General features: G+C 34.5%; 1 protein-coding gene across 6 annotated transcripts in view; it reads left to right on the top strand.

Annotated features, from left to right (window-relative positions):
• mus101 (mutagen-sensitive 101) overlaps window positions 1-24,711 on the top strand; it is a 106,760-nt gene that overhangs the window by 45,669 nt on the left and 36,380 nt on the right. For all 6 annotated transcript variants that reach the window (XR_010851375.1, XR_010851374.1, XM_067094902.1 and 3 more), the window contains 6 exons: window positions 533-886; window positions 2,673-2,890; window positions 7,106-7,257; window positions 13,463-13,710; window positions 13,843-14,013; window positions 22,062-23,030. Coding sequence is in view for 4 of the 6 variants with exons in the window: in XM_067094902.1 (XP_066951003.1) it covers window positions 533-886; window positions 2,673-2,890; window positions 7,106-7,257; window positions 13,463-13,710; window positions 13,843-14,013; window positions 22,062-23,030 (2,112 nt within the window). In the remaining 2 variants the exon portion in view is untranslated. The remainder of the gene's footprint in view (window positions 1-532; window positions 887-2,672; window positions 2,891-7,105; window positions 7,258-13,462; window positions 13,711-13,842; window positions 14,014-22,061; window positions 23,031-24,711) is intronic.

The following is a 24,711-nucleotide window of genomic DNA, read 5'->3' as shown; positions in this document are numbered from 1 at the left end:
TGAAAGAAATTTTTTTTATTTGCAAATGAAATTTTTATTTTAAAAACCCACCATTTACCTCAGATGTGTTGCATCCCAACACCTTTGATTGCTTACATCTGTAGCCTAGACTTCATGAGAAACAAGGCATATACTTGCCTGAAACCTAGGGTCCATGGGGTGCATGATGTGCAGTTCTCTAACTTCTGGAGAATCTTCCTCTTTTGATTGGGGAATAAAGCGTCCAAGATTCACGAAGACCGTGAATGTGGTCTTTAAAAACTAACTAATCTGTAGTGAGTTGTAAATCCTATTGCATTTTACTAAAGTTTAAGCTTTAAAGATAACATGAAGCCATAGTAGTAGATAATGAAACATACAAAGCACAGTTATGAAATTTGTGTTATTATGTTTGTTTCTATACTTTTTTAGAACTCTTAGCATGTAACTTGTCTTGTTGGTCTAGTACTCATGTTTGGATTTGACATTTTCTTTTTTTGTAGTATTTTTTACTGTGCATTGATGTTAGACTAATGTTGCTCTTGTTTGATAGGAAAAGTTGTGGAGGACCATATGAACACTATTTTGTCATGGAACTCAAAACCCCATGTTGTATATGGAGACTGGATCACTGAGAGCATAAAACTCCAAAAACCTGCAGATGAAGGCCCATTTTCATATGCACAAGGCACTCAAGCATCACCGAAGAAACCCGAAACTACTTCTAGGAAGTCATCGCTCTCGGAAAATCGGAAAATGCTTCCAGACAGTAATAATGAAACCTTTGTTGATGAGGATTTAATGAAAAAGTATCTAAAGCAACCAGGAGAAAATGCTGCAGAGGAAACACTGAATATGTCCTCCTTTCCTGACTCTCAACAAAGTACAATTCCTGGTATTTTTCACGGTATGTATTGGTTATTCAGTGGAGAATTAAAAATGTAGATTGGCAATATATTTTTATATTTTGTATTCATTTTTAGTGCCTTTGGAACATCAGAAAATGTTCCCCTTTTCTGATTCCCAAGTAAGTACAATTCCTAGATATTATCCTGGCATGAAATGGTTCCCTGTAGAATTACAAATTTTTGGATCGGTAATAGATTCTTAGATTTTCACTGTATTTTTAGCACTTCTTGGGACTTTAGATATATTTAATTTTGTGTATTTGTTACCAGACTTTTATTCATGTAAATGAGGTATACTTTTTGGAAGTACACTATATCCTTTCAGGACAACTTAGCATAAGAAAAATATTCACACATTGCAGACTCATTGTATCTCTGTGTATGTAAAATATTTCCACTGGAGAGTATTAGGTGCTTTTGAGTGGCAGGTTTAATAAATATCTAAATGGACAGAACCTGAATCAAAACTATTGTAATTTTATAAAAACAGTATAAAGACAATGTGAGTTAATTACAAGGTTTCTGTATCCTAACATTAGCAGTTATGACTTGACCATCGATGGATGGTCTCTTGTTTGTCAATTTTTCATAAGTTGTATTCTGACAATAGATCTTTCACATTCACAATTGTTCCCTGATCCTTTTTTCCTGCCGAGAGCAACCAGATATGCTGAACGGCAGCAATGCCAAACTTCTCAGTTCCAGAGGTCCTTTATTTCTCACACATTGGGACTGTGGAACAACCTCCTTGAGGATGTTGTGCAATTGGAGCTTCAAAGGTTCAAGCAGAGATGCAATGCTTAATTATCCTAAAACAATTCTCCTTGTATTTTAATAATATACTTACATTTTTATCTATTTATATGGTAATTTATTTATTTTTTCTTTTCTAATAACCGATCTCTTTTTATATTTCCTGTTACCTTCTGGTACTTCTTTCAAATGAACACCATATTCATTGAAAACTTGAATTTCAAGTCAATGGCTGCTGTGGGCTTGTTCCATATGAATAGGGTTCATGTTCTGAATAATAAGAATAAGCAATTATTTTTCATTACCCTTGGTTTCTGTCTTAAATTTTAGTCATTAATTTTTCTGTGAATTAGAAGAATCTTACCTTGATAATAATGGTGTCAGTCAAAGGAATGTCAAATCTAGATGAATAGTGCAAATTCTGAAAATTAGTTGGGTTTGTATTGTTTCCAAAGCAAAATCTTATCATTTTTAGAGTTGTCTTAAAATTTTCATAATATAGTTGTTTAAGAGGTGCATCAACTATATGTATAGTTACTATTTTAGCTATTTTTTATGTTTTGCCATATTTGATTAACATCGTCTGTGTTTAATACTGGTAATAATACAGATTTTAATCTTATACTTTGGTGGCTTTAGTAACATTACTCTTATTGTGCTTGTTTTTCCCACTTCATCCAAAATTTGGAACTATATGGTATAGTGGTTTAAATGGATGTGCATTTTGTGTTAGTTGAACAGTTGTTATGCTGGCAGCTATTGAAACCAGCCTCTTGACAGTATTTTATTTTTTCTTTAACGTTAGCTGGATGAGATTTTGGACAAAGAACCAGGAAGTTGTTCTAAGGATGGAAAAGAATAATTTAACAAACCTAAGATTTTCTTGTGAACAAATATGAGTTTTTAAGGTATATTGGTAACTTTGAAGATACTTGGGAAGCTCAGGCAATAATTTTAGGAAAAACAAAGTCAGGATTGTTTAGTAGTTATTGTACTAAAAAGAAGGTGCAGTTGATGAATTTTTTCTTTCAGGTAAACTTTTCACAATAACAGGCTACAGTCAGAAATTCCTTGAAGATTTTGTTACTGCCATAAGAGACCATGGTGGAGAGGAAGTCTCTTTGGATTATGAAGGGAAGGTTGATTACTCTATCACAGATCATGAAGGAACTGGTGCAGTTCATGGAAAAGCGAAAGAAATTGTAACCCACCAATTTCTGGAAGACTGCTTTGATGAAGAAAAAAATGCTGTAAGTATTTCTTTTCGGTATTATATACATGCATGGTATAATGTTTTGATTTTCAAAATTTCAAATGCAGATTTGATTGAGAAGTTTACTAAAATTGCTCCTCTGTGCCAGGATAGGTACTGCAGTTCTGCCTTAGAAGGGAAAACCAGTGGAAGGTCAAAAGCATGAGGCATAATGTAAATTATTAGCAATTACCACGTATTTTAATCTGTAATGATTTATATATAAATTACCCCAACCCCTGGGCAATCCATAGGTCTCTGAAAGGGTTTGAGTAAAATGGAGTCAAATGACTGAAGGCTTGTTCCAGGATAACATGGTGAAAAGGAAGAGATCATTAGTTTGTCATGAAGAACCATTAACTAAGATTTTTTTTTCTTTATCCTTGCTCTTAACACATCACATCTATAAAAGATTGGCCTCAGTAAACAAAAAAAGAAACAAATACAGGAGAACATTAAAGGAAGTTCGTACGGCAGATGTACACTAGGTAACCCACTGCCCTGCACTAGTCCAAATTTGCTACTGTACTTGCTTTGCACATTGCTGCTAAGTGTTTGTTATATTTCATGAGATTTTTTATGCATCTCCTCGCCTTTGTAACTTGTTTCTGGTCTTATTTTGTATACCAATACTTTGCTTCTTTTTTCTGTGCTTGCTACATCTTCTTGTAAATAGATTTTTGGATATGCAGGTGATATTAATTCTTACTTTGTAAAATCCTTTTATTGAACTTTCTTCACTGCAAGTAGTCAAGCTGAGGCAATCAATATTACAGTAGTATGAATTGAGTTCACTTGTTAGCGGTCTTTACTTGTAATCATTTGTTTGAGGGTCCAGTTATTCGTTCCTGTAAATAATATCTAGATAACCACCTTGTATTGTAATCATTGCTTGAAAGTGGTTTTCCTTGTGGCCTTTGCATCAGCCAAGAAAGTTGAGTTGCATGGACTATCTTACCTCATCCAACCCACTGAAGAATGGAGATCAGTCTCCTCCTTGTTTGTCGCAGAGTTTGTGGCTCAAACTCAAAACCCTTCAGTTCTGGTTCCAAGATTTGACTTTCTCAGTCCATTCCCCTTGGAATTTTGTTGGCGAGGAACTGGAAGGGATGTTATGTGCCCAGTTTGTACCCTGAAAAACTATCTATGAAGGGAGAAGAGTCTTTGTCTGGAGTGCAGATGTCTTTTTTTCTGAGCACAAGAAAGTATTAAAGAACACTGTCTCCTTCTGGTTAAGGGGAATAATTTCCTGAGTCATTGGATGCCAAAGATGGACCCCCACCACACCCACGTGCTCATGATCTTCAGGGCATTGAATCTTCACTAGCATTCCGGACTCCTCAGCCAACAGGTAATGAGGGTGATGTCTGGTACCTTCTCATTTAACCTGAGGGATATCACCCTCAAATCTTTAGATACATTCTCGTTAGGTTCTGAGGTGGCAGCTCAAGAAATTAGTGATTACTGGGACCCCACGGGGTCCCCATCTCTCATATAAGTACTACTTGGGTTGGGGTGTTCTGTGGTAGTGTTGTGAGGGGTGGTGATAAGAATGGTACCTCTGCATTCATCCTATCACATTGGGAACTTTTGTACTGGAGTACCAGCTGGACCAAGGTGAAGACAGATAAGTATACTATGAGTGTCTGTTCAATTAGTGTTAGAATGGGATCCTCCATCGTTCCTTTTAAACGGGGAAACTCGGGTGTGTAGAGCTATCTCCAAACCCATCCCTTAACCTATTGGGGACATATGCTGACTGATGTTACTTCCTTAGAGGAGGAGTTCTGTGTTCTTTGAGATTTACCTTAACCTATTGGGGACATGTGCTGACTGATGCTACTTCCTTAGAGGAGGAGTTCTGTGTTCTTTGAGATTTACTGACACAGTGTCTCAACCCCCGAACGGGTTACTTTACAGATGCAGTAGGACATTCGCCCTCTCTTTTGACAGTACCTCCCTCTTAATTAGTGTGTCTTCTGATATGAAAGGCAATAGGTTTATGTCCCCATAGGAATAAATACCAAATATTTTTTTTTTTATTAATTTGCATTTTCCTAAATATACAAACTTTAATCTTTCATATTGGAGGAAACCCTCCTCTGCTTCTCCTTGTCTTTTACCAGTGGTGCATAATTTATGATTAAGAGGTCCAGTGGGGGAAGTCAGGTGATGGGGCATATCCTTTCCCCCCACCTTTTTGGGTATCTCCCTCATTAGTACACATGCCAGGTCCAGTACATGAACAAAAGGTATAAATTGCTGTAAATGTTTGGTATTTCAAGCTTGTTTGACCAATTCATTAAATATGGAACTTTGTAGTGCCAGTGTCGCCATCACTTTTTTTTTTAGACATTCGCTAAGTAATTTTTCTTAGGAAAACTGATTCAAGGTACTGATAGTGCCCTAGTTACGATGGGCATCAGCGCTTGCTGCTTCACTGCTGATTTTCACACTTATGAAAATTATGGTGGGTTTTGAAATGCTGAAACAGTCCATGACTTGGTACAAATCTTTGTCGTGGGTATCATTGTAGTTTTCTTTAGTTCCTAGAAAAGTAAGCGTGCCTTTGTTTGAATGGTCAAAAGACAGTGGTTTACGCTTCTGTATCTGGTCCTCTCTCCATTTGACCAGTAACTGCTCCATTTCTTCCAAAGGCCCTGACCACTTCTTTGTGATAATCATCGAATGTATTAAAGCAAATGCCTCTACTGTGTCCATTATCTGTTTCTTGTCTTTAATGATGGTGGATAATGTTGGCTGCAATTGATACTCATCACATGCGATAACTGTGACTGCCTTTCCCTCGGAAAGCTGGTTGATCTTTTTCACTTTCTGCTCTTAAGTGATGGAATGCCTCTCTGTCACACCATCAGCAGGAGATTCATTTGGGCATTTGAAAGACATGCTGATCTTACACAAATTTGTGTTTTAAACCATTCAAAACTGAAAAAATCACACTAACACTGATCCAACTTTACTCTGTAGGCAGCGAGCACGAATGAGGGATAGGTCAGGGCGAGAGGTTCGCACATCCCAGCCTCTCAGGGTGATGTATCTTTCCGTACGCTGCTGCTTGAGCCCATCACATGAGATTTAGAATATTTGTTGTATCAGTAACATAATCGTAACATCAAAAATATCGTAACTGGTATTGCCATCATAACTTCAAAATATCGCAACTAAAACATCGTAACTCAAGAACTGCCTATATTGATTTTGGTGGGGGATGGTATAAAGAATGACTGTATCTAGAAGAAAATAGATTTGACTACTGCAATATTAGGGTGCTAGAAATTTCAATTACAGTATTGCACTCAAGAAAATATAATAATTGTGCTATGAACAAAAATAAGAGCAATAACTGTATTAAGATTTTATGCATCATGAAATTCTAGTAATTTGCCATCCTAAAACTAGGTATAGCTGGGTAGTTTTGCTGTCAGCTTGGTAGTAAATTGGTCCTGAGCTTATCTCCCACTCAGACTCTTGGTAGATTTTCATTGGCACATGACCTCACTCTCCTTGTGAGCCACCTTCTGAGTCATCAGTAAAAAGGAAAGTGAAAGGTATGGTGTCACAGCAAGAAGTTGGAGTCATGATTTTCGTACTAATTTGGCTGTTTGAAATATACTCATTGTATCAGCATAGTTTAAACATTTAGTCTCATAACTTGCAAACAGTGATTTTACACTGATTCATGTATCCTGCTTCACTGATTTATACATGGTTCGATTGGTTGGGGGAATTTATTTGATAAGAATGGATGTCAGTTAGTATACTAAGTCCTATAAATAACATCAGGAAGTTGTTAATAAGCTCTGAATAATTTGTTCTGTGTACTTTGTGGAAGGGGCCAAAACAATACAAGAAACGGTGAGAACTTTACTTTGAGCCGAGATGTGCGATCATACTACTAGTAGATAGTAATAGACTGTGTAAAACCATAAATTATTTACTATATGATATTTGAAACTTTTTAAAGTTTTTCATATAACATTAGATGGCATTTTAGAGTTGTATGCTAATAATAAAGGGGTTGCCATGAGGTTTCTGAATGTGTATTATTTGAACAATACTTAAGAATAAATAATTGCAATGAAAGGACATCAGTTGTGGAGTCAGTCTGCTGCTGCATTGATGAAATATGAAAGTGTTTATAGTATGGATGGTAAAGGTTGTAAATGATTCACCAATCTTTTCTGTTTTTCAGGAACCAGTGCTTGTTGATGTAGAGTATTATCACTTACCATCTAAGTTTATTAAGGGCCAAGATCCACTTAAAGACTGCACATTTGCCATATCTGCCTATACTGGCATTGAGAGGCAATTTTTAGTTTCTCTTGCCACTTGCCTTGGTGCTCAGTAAGTAGCTTTAGTCTTTGGAAATGTTTCTTCTTGGCCTTTGTGTGAAACAGAAGACTGATTTACTTGTTCAGTTGCCCTTGGTAGCCTTGACAGAATTTATGATGCATTAGATGAAACTTCCTGTGAGAGAGTGAAGAAGGAAACAATGACATGACAGCTTGTTTTCTTGCTTAACTGCTAAATCACTTGTTAATCTGTCGGCAGTTCTCCAAGATTGTCTGCTGAATCACTCGTTAATCTGTTGGAAATTCTCCAAGATTGTTGTTATAGTGTGGCGAAGTTTGGAATATTGGTAGTTCGTCTTGATCTTGGTGGATATTCAGTGTTCTCCAAGCAGATCTGTGGTCTTTTGATGTCTGCACAGGGAGAGGAGGAGCAGCAGTAGCAAAATGAGCAGATTTGGAAGATCATAGAATTGCTTCAAGAATCATTGAACAAAGATCAACCAACATGTAGAGTGAAACCTCGCTTGAAGAGACTAATAGTGGGGTATGGTCATCCGTTGAAGCCGATTGTCCGTTAAAGTCAAGCATTATTTTTTTTGTATCCTAAGTGATGTTTATTGGTAGGCTAGCCTCGGTGTAGGTGTGATAACCACCGACATACATGAAAAAATTCACATTATGAAATAAACTGATAATAAAGGCAATAAAACCATTTTTACCTTATATGTTTTTGGAACATCTTTATAATAAAAATAGCCTATTCAAGGAATAATTCCATATCAGTGAAATCACCTTTTATCTAGGCAAGGCCAGCTGACGAAATGTAAACCTTGAGTTATGGTTGCACATACAGCAACCTTTATCTTTCAGGAACCTTTCAGAAATTTTAATGGTGGTGTAATTGCAGTGGTAATAACATTTAGGATAACATAATATTTATTTTTCAATAAAAATTCTTTATCATTTTGGTGGTAAATAAGTTTTTAGATAATTATCATACATTATTGTATTGTTGTTTGTGATTGGCGATGAAACATAAACATAATAAAACCATTTTTACCTAATATATTATTGGCATATCTTCATAACAAATAGCCTATTCAAGGAATAATTCCATATCAATGAAATCAGCTTTTATCGTCACGAGGCCAGCTGACAAAATGTAAACATCGAGTCATGGTTGCGCTCACAGCAACCTTTACCTTATGGTAACATGTCAGAAATTTTCATGGTAGTGTAATTATGTTATTAATAACATTTAGGATAACAATATTAATTTTTCATTAAAAATTTATTATTTTGGTGGTAAATAACTGTTTAGAACAGCTCACACGTATTAATTATCTTACATTATCGTATTGTTAGGGATTGTTTGTAATTTGTGATGAGATGTAAACGAAACAATGTTTCCCCTTTAGGCAATGTTTGTGGGAAAAATATGATATAGGATCGGCTTTTTTATTTCGTTTATTTTGAATTTCTAATGGTACGGTAAGTATAACTTTGAATTTCTAAGGATACAGTAAGTGTAACTGCATTTGTAATAACATCATCTTTACATAACCAATATTTCATAAGGTACTTTTTGTTGCAAAAGCTAGCCTATACGCAGATGGTTTTGTAATTTAGCAGTCATCTTATACTACAGATATGAGATCAGGTCATGAAAATTTGCCATGAATTTTTACCTCGTCTTACCTAAAGGTCACCTTATACACAGAAATATACGTTAAGTTCCAACTTTGCACCAGTGGTGAGGTTAGTGTGCTAGTAAATGTAAACAACAGCAGCCACTACCCTTGGCTGGTTTGTTTGTTAAATCCAATGTCCGTTGGTTCTAGGTCGTTAAAGCGAGGTTTTACTGTATGTCAACTTCCACAATGCTACAATGGTCTCAAGGAGAATTGCCAACAGAGAATGAGCGATTTGTCAATTACTTAAAAGATAAACAAGCTGTCGTGTCATTGTCTCTTTCTCTAATGACGAGTTTTCTTTAATGTTGAGATTATGAGTGTGATATGTTGAGATTATGAGAGTGATTATATTTATTATTAATGATTTACCATAGGAATAGTTTTGCTGTATGCCTTTTTTTTAACCTAAGTGAGATTTTGTTTTATTTGTAGTTAGTTCGTTCTGTACTTTATAGTCAGTTTTTTAGAGTGCATTGTAATTTCCCCAGATTTCCCTGGGGACATAAGACATTATTTGCAAATATGTAAATAATGTCTTATGGGTAGAGAAGAAAGTGTGTTATTATCAAGTAGTTTGGATGGAGAAAAAAGTGTGTTATTATTAAGTAGTTTAACCCTTAAACGCCGAGCCTCTATTTACAAAAACATCTCCCGTATGCCGCGTTTAGGTGAGTTAGCGCCCACGGAAAAAAGTTTTTTTCAAAAATCACAGCACGCTTAGTTTTTAAGATTAAGAGTTCATTTATGGCTCCTTTTTTTGTCATTGCCTGAAGTTTAGTATGCAACCATCAGAAATGAAAAAAATATCATTATAATATATAAATATTGAAATATATGACCGCAAAAAAAAATTTTTCATATATAATTTTATACAAATCGCTGTGAGCAAAACGGTTAAAGCTAACGGGTTATTTTGTTTTTCTTTGTATTGTACACTAAATTGCAATGATTTTGGTATATAACAAATTGTAAAACGATCAAAGCAACACAGAGAAAATATTATCACAAAATGATGCATGAATTAACGCGTGGGCGTAAAAAATGTTTTTCAAAAATTCACCATAAATCGAAATATTGTGCTAGAGACTTCCCGTTTGTTGAAAAATGAAGCTAATTGATTGAATATTACTAGACTGTAAGTGTTTTAGCTTACAATTGCAGTTTTCGACCATTTCGGTCGAGTTAAAGTTGACCGAAAGTTGAATTTTTTCTATTTATCATGATTTATATGAAAATATTTCAAAACTGATAAAAGCTACAACCATGAGTTATTTTTTGTTGTATTCTACATGAAATTGCGCACATTTTCATATATAAAACTTTACGTAACGACTAATATAAAACGGTGAAAATATTACGACGTGACAAAAGAATTTCTGAGGTGTTCGGCGAGTTACCACGCAGACGTAAGGAAAATGTTTTTCAAAAATTCACCATAAATCGAAATATTGTGCTAAAGACTTCCAATTTATTGCAAAATGAAGGTAAACGATTGAATATTACTAGAATGTAAGAGTTTTAGCTTACAATTGCGTTTTGACCATTTCGGTTGAGTTAAAGTTGACCAAAGGTTGAAATTTTTGGCAGTTATCGTGATTTATGTGAAAATATTTCAAAACTGATGAAAGCTACAACCATGAGCTATTTTCTGTTGTATTCTACATGAAATTGCACATTTTCATATATAAAACTTTATGTAACGACTAATGTAAAACGATGCAAACATTACAACAACATGACGAAAGAATTTCTGAGATGTTAGGCGAGTTACTGCGCGCATGAGCGTAAGAAAAAGTTTTTTTTTTTTTTTTTTTTCAGAAATTCACCATAAATCGAAATATTGTGCTAGAGACTTCCAGTTTGTTGCAAAATGAAGGTACATGATTGAATATTACTAGAATGTAAGAGTTTTAGCTTATAATTGCGTTTTATTACCATTTCGTTCGAGTTAAAGTTGACCGAAGGTTGAAATTTTGGCAGTTATCGTGATTTATATGGAAATATTTCAAAACTGATTAAAGCTACAACCATGAGTTATTTTCTGTTGTATTCTACATGAAATTGCGCACATTTCCATATATAAAACTTTATGTAACGACTAATATAAAACCCTGCAAACATTACGACAACGTGACGAAAGAATTTCTGGCGTGGACGTAAGGAAAAAGTTTTTTTCAAAAATTCACCATAAATCGAAATATTGTGCTAATGACTTCCAATTTGTTGCAAAATGAAGTTAAATGATTGAATATTACTAGAATGTAAGAGTTTTAGCTTACAATTGCGTTTTTTGACCATTTCGGTCGAGTCAAAGTTGACCGAAGGTTGAAATTTTGGCCGTTGTCGTGGTTTATATGAAAATATTTCCAAACTGATAAAAACTACAACCATGGGTTGTATTTTGCTGTATTTTACATGAAATTGCACACATTTTCATATATAAAACTTTATGTAACGGCTAATATAGAACAGTGCAAAAATTACGACAAAATGACGAAAGAATTTCTGAAATTTTTGGCGAGTTACCCGGACGTAAGAAAAAGTTTTTCAAAAATTCACCATAAATCGAAATATTGTGCTAGAGACTTCCAATTTGTTGCAAAATGAAGCTACATGATTGAATATTACTAGAATGTAAGAGTTTTAGCTTACAATTGCATTTTTCGACCATTTTAGTCGAGTCAAAATTGACCGAAGGTTGAAATTTTTTGTAGTCGACGTACGGTACGTCCACTTGGCACCCAACAGACAATTTTAGTCGACGTATGATACGTCCAGTAGGCGTTTAAGGGTTAAGTAGACCACTAAGGTAATTTTTTTAGCTCTCACAGGGATGGTCATTAACAGTGTGTTGTGAATGACAGCTTAAGCTGACCTGACTTCAGAATATCATCATCTGTGCAGGTTTTTCATTTGCTTCATAGAAAGCAGCAGTAATGGGCAACTGCTATTTGTGATAAATTATGGTAGGAGAAAAGGTAGTTGTTTTATCTGATTATTCATGCACTTTGTTTTAATATTTATGATGCATAGTGATGTTTAAGAAATATAAAACACTAAGTATAGGCAAGTAAGCTTCTCTATAATCCCATGCAGTATACATTGTCCATAAATGAAAGGAAAGAGCTGAACAAATGAAAATATAAGGAATCTTAGTATTTGTAACTAGTAACAAAGAATAGTAAACTTTTAAAAGTGAGATCAATAAAATATATACAAGCTGAAAAAAGGGAAGTGCACATTAGTGTAGCCTTAAAGAAGGGAATTTGAACTCAATAGCAGAAGTCCGTAATACAGGGTTATAGTACAGTCCAGAGTTTGAGAACTTTGGTTAAGTGATTACCACATGACATTTTTATTTTGTGGAAAAGAATGCTTCATAAAGCAGTGTATTCCAAGTTTTGTAGACCCTGCGTTGCATTAATAAGTTAGTGTGTTTATACATCATTATACACACATAAAAATCTGTCAGCATTGCTTTTAATGTAGTGATAATTTGAGGAGCATTATATAGCCTCAAGAGGAAGAAAAACTGCATCAGTGTTTTTTAAAAAAGTGTGCTATGTCACTAAGAAAATTCATTTCTTATAATGGGACTTTCTATTGAATGTAGGGGTCAGGAAGTCAAATTTGTGGGATAGCATCTCCCCTGGCAAGAATTTTTCAAGTTAACCTTTTAAGGTAGGGTCATCTCATTGTGTTCATTGGAAAGGATTTTGGTGCCCATTAGTATTTACATCCCCTGAATTGAAAAGATTTTAGGGCTCTTAACACTTCTCTTGCAAGTCATGTAGATCATATCAAAAGATGTTAGCAGTTAGCAAGTAATGTTTTTCATAATCATACAGTAACTTGGTAAGTAGATAGGGAAACTACAGTACTACATACCTTAAAATTTAGGATATAGTGCACATGGCCAGTCAGATTCTACCATTTATGGGGATTGCACTGAATATTGACAAAAATTGACCCATATCTTGTGTAGGTTTATGATTGATGGAGGAAGTCTGGTAAAAAATTCTGATTGATGGAGGAAGTCTGGTAAAAATTCTGAGATTTTTCAAACTATAGCCTTGAATAACCGTAACCTCTCATTTTGCATGATATAAGTTGTCTGTGGTTACTGTGATAATATTAAAACAAATTGATTATTTATGTTAGGTGGACTACTGTACAGCTAATTGCAGTTCACCCCTACCCTTTAAAGCTTCATTTGATACTGGCCTGTTGGGGGGCAGGGTAGTTTTTTACAATTTCTTTTTGTGAAAGAATGCACCTTGTAGGCTGGCAAATGTTTATGTAATAATTTTTCAAGATACGAATAAAAATAAAAAATTTGTAGATTACTGTAAAAGGTAATGCATTAATGAAAGAGCTAATACTTTCTGTACTATAAAATTTGGAACTATTTGTAATCAGTAATCAGCCAAGACTTCCATTTCTCAGAAGTCCACACCTTTTGGCTAATTATGCAGCTGACATTGTTTTTATGTCATGCAATTGAAGTTTGTTGAACTCTAAATTTTATCTTGCCTGTCATTATATTGAAGATTTAATTTCCAGATTTCAGCTTTCCTTTGCAAAGAAAAGTAATCCATCCAAGAATATTAAAGCTTCCACCCATCTTATTTGTCCAACGGCTGTTGGTGAGAAATATAGGGCAGCCCTCAATTGGAAAGTTCCAGCTGTAACCCATGATTGGGTACTTGCTTGTGCTAGAAGTGGCAAAAAGGAGGATGAAGACTTGTATAGGGTTGATTCTGATGATCGTGTGATTCTCGATTGCAAAAACATCATCCGCAATCTGTTTGGTAAGTAGAAATATTCTTATTGACTGAGTTACTTTTATTATATTTATATTTTGAAAGATATTACTAGAGAGTGAGAAAATTATTTCTATGAAGCACTGAAAAATTTTGTTAGCTTTTTATTTTTCTCTATAGGATTGCATGTTCTTGGAAATGAAACTTTAGTTGGTGACACTTTAGTGGGGGACACGATGGCCGAGGTTGCTCCAACTCCTGTCAACAGTAAGGTGAAAGCTCTAAGGGAAAAGGGGTCATTCCAGTCACCTCATGAAGTCAAGACTCCAGATATGGAAACTATAAGAAAAAGTGAGTCAATCTTACTCTAGGAATGTTAAGAAACTTGAAAATTATTGCAAATACATATTCATTGAAAATTGTAGAAGAGCATTGGTTACCATTAAAATAATGTAACATTAGTCTTTTATCAGCATAGTACAGTTGACCCCCCCATATTCTTGGGGGTTAGGGACTGCAACCACCCGCGAATACCGAAAATCTGTGATATATTGGAACCCCCGCCTCTAAAAAACACTTATATGTAACTGCCTATTCCATGCCAGTGAGCGTCAGGGAAAGCTGGTACAAAAATATACGTTAAAGTATCCTCTTAAAATAATATAATTCCAAAGTCTTCTTACAACATTACCCTTAAGAATATATGGCTTACAGCTACATTTGAAAACTAATAAAGTTACTCCTAAGAGAGAGAGAGAGAGAAACTGAGAAAGGAAGAGAGAACAAAAATACATATGCACATTAGAAATATTTAATATGCTAGTGACAGTACATAACAAAGGATTAATTCACAAACCTAGGTTATATACAGTATCAGTAAACATCAAGCTAAAATTAATCATAAAAAAAGAGAGAAAACTTCACAAAGCATCGGAGCTACAAGCCAATCAGCAACTAGCAAAGGTGGTATTTTGTTCTGTGATTGGCTCTTCTAACCCCTCCAGCCAATAGCGTCTCAAATTACAAGCCAATCAGCATTGAGGTAACGTACCCTGCTGTGTGATTCTCTATTTCTAACCCTTCCAGACAATAACTCCCTTTCTATCTATCTATCTATCTATCTATATGTCTATCTATTTCTCACATTCTACGAGTATCCTTTGGCGTAAAGAGAGGGAGAGAGAGAGGGAGACTCTTTGCCCAGGTGCTAACCCCCTTCACAGTCAATATGTCAACATGTCAAGATGATTGACAGTTAGGCCTTCATCCCTACCCCTAAGTCAGAGACAGGAAAAGATCAGGGAAAATAATTATAGGCATTGAGGTAAAATCTTGCCTAATTTACTATATTTTCCTAAATGAATATATATTTTGCTGTGTTTACATTAATACTAATATTTGAAAATTAGTAAATCATTTATTTATCATACAAAGCATATACATAAATATTCTCTCTCTCATCTCATTGAGAGAGAGAGAGAGAGAGAGAGAGAGAGAGAGAGAGAGAGAGAGAGAGAGAGACAAAAATACAACTCACACTAGTTACAGCACATACCAAAGCATTGAGCTACAAGCTGTGTTATTGGCTACTTCCAACCCCCTTCAGCCAATAGCTCGTTGTCATGGAGAGTGAGATAGAGAGGGGGTGAACATCAATTTTTTTTTTACAGTACATATACTACGATAATAGATCAATATTGAGGGATTTTCCTTTCAACATTTGATTGATATTTTGCTGTATTTGCATTAATATTAATATTTGAAAATAAATAAATCAATTATTTATCATACAAAAGAAGATACAAGTTACATATGCATAAAAATTCTCTCTCTCTCTCTCTCTCTCTCTCTCTCTCTCTCTCTCTCTCTCTCTCTCTCTCTCTCTCAACTCAGTGAGAGAGAGGGAGAGAGAACAAAATTACAACTCATACACTATGGACAGAACGTATACAAAGCATTGAGCTACAACCTGTGTTATTGGCTACTTCCAACCTCTTCAGCCAATAGCATGTTGCCATTGGCGGGGAGAGAAAGAGAGCGAGTGAACACAATTTTTTTGTACAGTGCATATTGTGATGATGATAGATCCAATATTGAGGGATTTTACTTTAACATTTGATTGATATTTTGCTGTGTTTACATTACAGTAAACCCCGTATTCACAGGGGATGCATACCACACCCCCCGCAAATAGCTAAAACCCTCGAACACTTAGAACCCTTCTAAAAACACTTAGAACTGCTTATTTTGATAGTTCAAACACACAAAAACAAACTAAAAATGCTTATACAGGTATTATTCTACATACAATGGGGTTAGGTTCCAAAAAGCCCATCGTTTGTTGGAAAAAACTTATCTTGAATATAGCCTAGCCTACACTAGGGTATTCAGTACCATGTATACAAATATGGTAGCCAAGCATGCACTATAAAGTATACTCTATACATATACTGTATAGCAATTATTAATATCAGCTAATTCTGGAGGTTCATGCAGAGTGACTTATGATAATTCAGTACAAAGAGAAATTGAATAACAAACAAGAATTAGCGTAGCCTACACTATGGTATATTGTATACATACACGTTAGCCTAGCCTACATTAGACTGTACTCTATATTCACATATCGTATTATACAAACATCAACATAACAAGCATGCATCTTTTCCATGGATCTTTTAAAATGTTATGCCTTAAGTCACTGTATCCAGTAATGTTGTATATATTCTTATATTGCTTTTGTATTATAAATTGTGATCATAGCGTATTTAACTCAGTTCAGAGTGCTTTTCATGCTTCTAGTTAGTGTAAATGAATCTCGATACTTTACTTATATGGGACAAGGTTATTTCTCGTTGTACGAAGTGTTTTTAAGTGGAAATATGACAAATACGTCTCCTTGTGAAATTAATTTAGCTATTTTTTCGTTAATAGATGACGTTGGCCATTTGGGGCGTTTGTTTTGTGTAAAAAAAAAATCAAGATTCCGTTCACTATTTTCACTTGATTTCATCATAATACAAGCTTTACATATTTATCATTTATCGGCGTAAAAATATCAGTAATGTGTTCTGTCATGCCCATAAGTTTTGATTAAAATACTTTCTCTCCAATTTTAATTGCTGTCGAGTTTCATCCATGTTGCTGATGCACAATAATTTATAGTCATTAGCAGCTTGAACATTGTTTTCTCCGTTTCAGCTACAACTTGCAGCTTAAATTTAGCAGTATATTTCCTTGCATATCTTTTACCCATACCGAATAAGGGTATACAGTAACACCCGGAACTTGCACAATTCGAGTTGCGCGAATTCACAGGCATGCGAACTTTTCATTGGGACCTAACTAATTATCACACACAAGTTTCTCTCAGACACACGAACATTTGTGAATACTGAGAAACCCTGCAAAAGTGTTTATGTTTAATTTTTTATGTGATACAGTGTATATGTTTTCAAGCTTTAACGTGTAAAATAAATAACATTAAATAATAAAAGTAATAATTTCTCTCTCTCTCTCTCTCTCTCTCTCTCTCTCTCTCTCTCTCTCTCTCTCTCTCTCTCTCTCTCTCTCTCTCTCTCTCATTTACTGAGATGAGAGAATTTTTATGGTACATGTATATGTTTATTTGTTTTGTATGATAAATTTTATACCTAATAATAAGTACTAATTTTCAAATATTAATAAGATTATTAATAAGATTAAATAATAATAATAATGATAATAATAATAATAATAATATAACTGTAATTACAAAATTCATATGTGATACATATTTTAAACAAACAAATATTTTTCCCTCATCTTCTGTAATAAGCTCCAAGGCAAAAGCTGTCAGACATGTCACTTTAACATGACAAGAAAGGGTAGTGTTGCTGATTAGTGGTCAAAGGTTTCTTGTAATTCTCTCTCTCTCTCTCTCTCTCTCTCTCTCTCTCTCTCTCTCTCTCTCTCTCTCTCTCTCTCTCTCTCTCTCTCTCTTAGCGCTCACACATTTTTACAACTTATTATTTCTCTGTATGTCTTTACCTGTACAGGAGATAGTTTAAATTAAGCTAACTTTTAAATGAAATTACAGTAATTTTAATTTCATTTAAAAGTTAGTTTAAACTGAATTTCCATCTTTTGATATCTAACGTAAGAACAATCTATCTCTCTCTCTCTCTCTCTCTCTCTCTCTCTCTCTCTCTCTCTCTCTCTCTCTCTCTCTCTCAGTCTCTGTAATAACTCGTAAATAATTTCTCTCTCTCTCTCTCTCTCTCTCTCTCTCTCTCTCTCTCTCTCTCTCTCTCTCTCTCTCTCTCTCTCTCTCTCGTTCATAGTTAGTGCTCACAAATTTTTACGACTTACGTCTCTACCTGCACAGTAGATAGTTTAAATTGATCTAATTTTACCTGTACCATCTACGAAGTGTAAATGCGCTAGTGTGGCAAATACATTCTAAAACATAGAGGCATAGTAACTAAGAGTTGTATTAGTCAAAATAAAAAGCAGTTTTTCTTCAAGAAAAAGCATTTCAGAACAAAGAGAAAGAGATGTAGAATAAAGAAGTTATTAAAAAGAGGTTGAAAAGACTTTTAAAAATAGATCAGTCAGAAGGGGAGAGAGACAGAAATTCTCTTCCAACTCTATTTTTATGTCAACCATTTATTTCTTATTTTAAGGGTAATCTATTAAGCTAGCTTTTAAATGAGATTATAGTAAATTTATTTCATTAAAAGTTAACTTAATAATTTGGGAGCATGATTAGGATCATGTTTAGTGTTTAAACTTTGGAAATAAGCATTTATTAGCATTTTTAGATACCATGCCAAACTTACACGAAAATTCACCTTGCGCGAGGGGTTTTGGAACCTAACCTCGCATAAGTTCGGGACTGTAATGTAAAAATACATCAGCCCTATTCTACTTAACATCATTTGTACTATAACTACGGTAATTTTTTATTACCGTACGATGGTTGAAATACAAGCAAAACGCTGTTGTTGTCTGATTCGGTGATAAGCAAAACAACAGTTTCTCATTCGGTTGTTTATGGCTGTAAGCATTTAGGCAAGAGTATAACGTTACGAACAATACTTTTATCATCTCTTTTACTTTTTTAACTAGAAGATGGGATAAATAGATAGAGGAAAAGAAGCTGGTCTATTGTAATTTGGTCTCTCTCATTGCCTGATTGGGTGCTGCTGCCTGCGCCCGCGCAAAATTTAAAAATAATTTATAAATATTGTCGTACAGATATTAATTGCTTACCCCATTGCAAAATGGAATTATCGTAACTCGAGCACTACCTGAGTATTTTAATAGTTTTATCACAAAAAGTGCATTTAGTCATGAAAATGAGATGAAAATACAGTAATTAGTGAATATTTCTCAGTGAAAAATACTGTGAATGGGCGAATTTTCAGTAAATAATGCATATATATGTTCCATGGAGAAATCCACGAATAGGTGAATCCGTGAATCGTGAGATCGCGAATACAGGAATTTACTTAATATTAATATTTGAAAGTTAGTAAATTTTTTATTATAAAAATTTATTTAGTTAAAAATAAAATGAAAATACTGTAATTAGTGAATATTACTTTACAAAAAATATGCAGATTAGTAAATTTTCCCGCAGTATACTTGGAGATACCTTTCACAGAAAAAACTGCAAATGACCAAATCCACAAATGCTGAACCGCGATCTAGCGGGGTCCACTGTAGTAGTAATTATTGTTTCAAGTACACAGCAGAAAAAGTAGGAAGCCAAAAGTAGTGGCAGTGCATAAGCAAGTTTTCAGAAGTTCCTTTCAACATTTATGCTAGCAGGTGCTCAATAGAAATTAGCAGTTTCATAATTCTTTGGTATTAAAGTAATACTAAATTTTGTCTTTAAGTTTATACTTTCTTAGGTAGCTTACTTCAGAAGGCTATACTATTAGATATGTATTGCTTGATGGTGAGGAAAAAAGTGATAAGATTGAAGTATTGAGCATCTTCAGACATTTGAAATAAGAAAATGGAGTGTTTGTAAACACTTGAATATTGTGGTTGAAGTTTGAAATAATCTATATAATGATAGTGGAACCAGTAAAAATTATGACTTTTGGAGAAGTCATAATTCAAGAAGATGAAAATGGCATATTCCAGGAACCATCAGGAATTACATGTAATAAAATAAAAACAGGTGGAGAACCAGTCACTGAAGAACTGGCAAGATTATTGGAAACTACTGAATATGAAAGATTGCTGGAGCATAATGAGGCAAGTCCAGAAGTACCATGCTAGAAAGAATTGGTATCATATGTTGTAGACTGTGAAAAGGCATGCAACACAGCACCAAGACAAACTATTAGATGTACACTATAAACATTGTGTCAAAAAATTTGTTGAATGATTATATTGTTTAACTTTTTTCAGAATGTGAAAATCAAAACCTCTTCAAGTTTTATTGTTGAGATTAACTAAACAAAATTAAATACAAAAATAAATTAACTAAACAAAATTAAACACAAAAATAAATTGTCTTCTGTATATTGTGACTGACAAAATTTATGAAAGGAAAGAGGCTCATGGAATTTGACAGATAAGATTCATCAAACTGCTTTTGGATGTAGTTCCTCATGAACCTGTGCAGAGGTGATTTGTGATTTCCCCATTTTTGCCCCCATAACTAATTTCTCTGGCCAAGTTTCTGAAGGTTAGATAACCATTTTGTTTGGATAGAGTTTTTTTCTGAGCTCTTACCATTTTTCATAATAATGAAGGAGGCTACACAGGAATACAGAAAATAATAGCCCTTGGAAGCTGCTGTATGCAGTTGGTTTTCTGTTGACAGTAGACTCAGAGGATGAATACTCAGGAATGTTTAAAAGAGGGAATAGTAGTTAGGATTGAAAGTCAATAAAATGAAAACCAAGCTCATGGAAACCAAAAGGGAACGGGAGAAAATCAAGATTAGAAACTAGTGATTTGAAAATTGTAGGAGTAATGTATGTGTGAATGCAATACAGTGCATTAAATGTAAAATATATCACAGGAGATACTTTGAAATACAAAATATTAATGAAATAAGGAATATTCAGTGTGTGGTTAGTAAGAGGTCATGATGACAAGAGGGAGGGAAAGGATTCTCTTAGGGACAGATCTTAGAAAAGAAAGAATACCTTTCTCATTTTGTGACATTGAATTGTAAACCTGTATAGCAGTAGTAAGAAAAATTCAGTGTTATAGATGAAGGTAAGAAATATTCCTTTACTAATGGTAAAATTAAATTAAATGTTACTGAAAGATGTGAATACATGCTAGAAAATAGACTGGTCTCAAAGACTGAGATGGTTTGGTTATGTACCAAGATTGTGAGAGGAGTGTTATGTCAGAGAAATTTTGGATATGACAGTAACAGGTCTGTGGGAAGGTGCAGAAATACATTATAAAGGAACATAAGTGGAACCATATACATGTTCTTTCTAATATTTTTTGTACTTTACCTTGCAAAATTGCAATTACAGCTGACATACTATGGTAACATATAAGAACTAAAACTAGCAGCAGTCCCTGAGTATATTTATGGGCAAATATATATGAAATGTGCTGGGATGGGAGGTGCAGTACATTCCCTCATGAAATCTCAAGTCAGACTATTTTCCCTCATATCCTGAGCTGAGTTGTAAGTGTTGCCACATAGTCATTTATGGCCCATTCAAGGGATCTAAATGTTTTTCAGTAAATCACATGGTTATTTATGGCCCATACAGGTGATTTGAATGTTTTTCTGCAAACTTTTTCAAATATGGTAAAAAACAATAATCATATGCTACAGCCCACTTCACCTCCTATGCCATTTTTGTGCATCATAGAATGTGTACCACTCCGGAAGGGTTAACGTTAAAGGAAAGATGAAAACTTGTAAAAAGTAAATGTAAAGTACTGTACGTATTGTATTTGGACAGCTAAGGAGAGACCATAGGGAGCAAGTGGAAAGGAAAGTGCAGAAAGCAAGGTATCTGGGGGCATAATACCTCAAGCATCATCTAAAGTGTGTCTTGCAAGGCACACTGTCAGTAGTATCCCATACAAGGGTCTAGCATAAGAAGCATAATAAATTGTAAGGACACAAATCTGTAAAAGAATTTCAATAAGTAATTGCATCTTAATTTTATTATAAGTGTACTCCCCTTCCCGTCATTTCCAGTTGGCATACACTACATCTGTGCTGTAATTGCTATTTCTTAACACTTAGTGGCTAAAGGGAATTATTATCATATTGAAAATCCTAGACATTCTCTGTGGATATACTGAGTAGTTTTAGTGTTCCCATAAAGTACATATTATTTTATGAGTGGTATAATGTACCTCTTAAATCTTTGTTGATGTGTTTTTAAAATGTCATCTCTTTAATTGTTCTCTTTCAGTGTACCCAACCCCAAGAGTATCCAAGGGGAATCAAAGCCTAGATGAGATGCCTACGCCTGATACACCTTATGGTCGTACATGGCAGCCAAATCCACCCTCACGTGTCAGGAAGGCATATAAACGTTTGCTGGACTCACTTCCAGATGAGCCTCCTATGAAAAAACCAGCAGATCAAGGCACTCCAGTTGAAGTGTATTACAAAAGATTCCAAGATGAAGTGTCAGAGAAGACTAAGAACTTTAGGGTGAAGACTCCAATTTGGTATAAGAAAAAAGATGAAAACACTGAAAAGGATTCAAAAGAGGAGGACATGGCAGTGGAAAACAAGGAAGAGCAGACCGAGGAAACAGAAGATACTGTTGCACCTGAATATCACGGACCTCTTGCTGGTGTTGTTGTTTGTACAGCATATAAGCATCATGATCAACAAAGGGCATTGTATGAGGCTGTTACCAAATTGGGAGGTGACTATCGATGGTCACTTGACAATAGTGTAACACATTTTATTTTTCAAGGTCAAACCAACGATAAGACTAGAGAGTTCAGAACAGCACGAGATGAGGGAAAAATAATTGTTGCCCCAGAGTGGGTTTGGATGTGTCAAGATGAAAGTAAGAGAATCGATGAAGAACTTTTTCCACACACACACAATCCAAAAATGGCCCTTTCCTTATTGTGTACAAAAACCAGCACAAATAACAGAAGAGGACGTCCTAGAAAGAAGCATTTGTCAGGTGATGATAAGGCTGAAGAAACCAAAGAAGAAGAAGAAACAATGAGTGCTAGTAATAATACTTCTTTGAAGGCATCTAGCGAAATGAATGACAGTATATCAAAGCAGTTGGAAGAAATTGAAGCATTAGCATCAGCTTGTGGACCTGAACGACGAAGTCTTAACAGGAACAAATCTATTTCTGAAAAACTGAAGCATACACCTACGAGAGATGTTCACGTTGAAACTCAGCCAGGTAAATTTTATGTATACAGTACTAAATTTGCCTCACTCTATTACCATAGCTTCCAGGTATGAAAAATGTCTACTCAATTTGCATTGAATATAATTTTTTATCATTTACTATAATCAGCCTGCATACTCTTGAGTGATGATTTTAGAGTGTTCATTGTGTTGTATAAATGCATTTTTGAAATGAATCTTACCTCTCTATTAGTTAGCTGTATTCCCAATGCCAGGTGAGAGGATGTTGGAGGGCAAAAACCAAAAAATTAATAGGAACATTTAATTTGAACCATTTATTGAACTGTTAGTTCGAGCATCTGTTGTTTTCCATTCAGATTTTTTTCTGTTGTCAGCCTAAGAAGATGTATTGGAATGCTTACATTTTTGTTGCTGAACTTGCTTTGGTATGTTATTAATTTGGTTTTGTTTGTTATGTAGGATGGATATGCTGAAAAATAACAACAAAACATAGGATGTAAGGTAAATAGGGTCACACCTGTCTTTACTATTTAGCCTATGATGGTCTCAATATGTGCAATGCTCTTAACTCTTAAACGCCTACTGGACGTATCATACGTCGACTAAAATTGTCTGTTGGGTGCCAAGTGGACATACCGTATGTCGACTACAAAAAATTTCAACCTTCGGTCAACTTTGACTCGACCGAAATGGTCGAAAAATGCAATTGTAAGCTAAAACTCCTACATTCTAGTAATATTCAATTATGTACCTTCATTTTGCAACAAATTGGAAGTCTCTAGCACAATATTTCGATTTATGGTGAATTTTTAAAAAACTTTTTTCTTACGCCCACAGCGTAATGCGGCGAAAATTTCAGAAATTCTTTCGTCATTTTGTCGTAATTTTTGCACTGTTCTATATTAGCCGTTACATAAAGTTTTATATATGAAAATGTGCACAATTTCATGTACAATACAACAGAAAATAACTCATGGTTGTAGCTTTTATCAGTTTTGAAATATTTTCATATAAATCACGATAAGTGCCAAAATTTCAACCTTCCGTCAACTTTGACTCGACCGAAATGGTAAAAAACGCAATTGTAAGCTAAAACTCTTACATTCTAGTAATATTCAATCATTTACCTTCATTTTGCAACCAATTGGAAGTCTCTAGCACAATATTTCGATTTATGGTGAATTTTTGAAAAAAACTTTTTCCTTACGTCCACGCCAGAAATTCTTTCGTCACGTTGTCGTAATGTTTGCTTCGTTTTATATTAGTCGTTACATAAAGTTTTATATGTGGAAATGTGTGCAATTTCATGCAGAATACAACAGAAAATAAGTCATGGTTGTAGCTTTTATCAGTTTTGAAATATTTTCATATAAATCACGATAACTGCCAAAATTTCAACCTTCGGTCAACTTTAACTCAACCGAAATGGTAAAAAAATGCAATTATAAGCTAAAACTCTTACATTCTAGTAATATTCAATCATGTACCTTCATTTTGCAACAAACTGGAAGTCTCTAGCACAATATTTTGATTTATGGCGAATTTCTGAAAAAAAAAAGCTTTTTCCTTACGTCTGCGCGCGGTAACTCGGCCGAACATCTCAGAAATTCTTTCGTCATGTTGTCGTAATGTTTGCATCGTTTTACATTAGTCATTACATAAACTTTTATATATGAAAATGTGCGCAATTTCATGTAGAATACAACAGAAGA

The sequence above is a fragment of the Macrobrachium rosenbergii genome, chromosome 51 (genome assembly GCF_040412425.1).
Source record: "Macrobrachium rosenbergii isolate ZJJX-2024 chromosome 51, ASM4041242v1, whole genome shotgun sequence".
NCBI lineage: Eukaryota > Metazoa > Arthropoda > Malacostraca > Decapoda > Palaemonidae > Macrobrachium > Macrobrachium rosenbergii.
The sequence above is the reverse complement of the archived record's forward strand: the minus strand, read 5'-3'. Positions and strand labels throughout refer to the sequence as shown.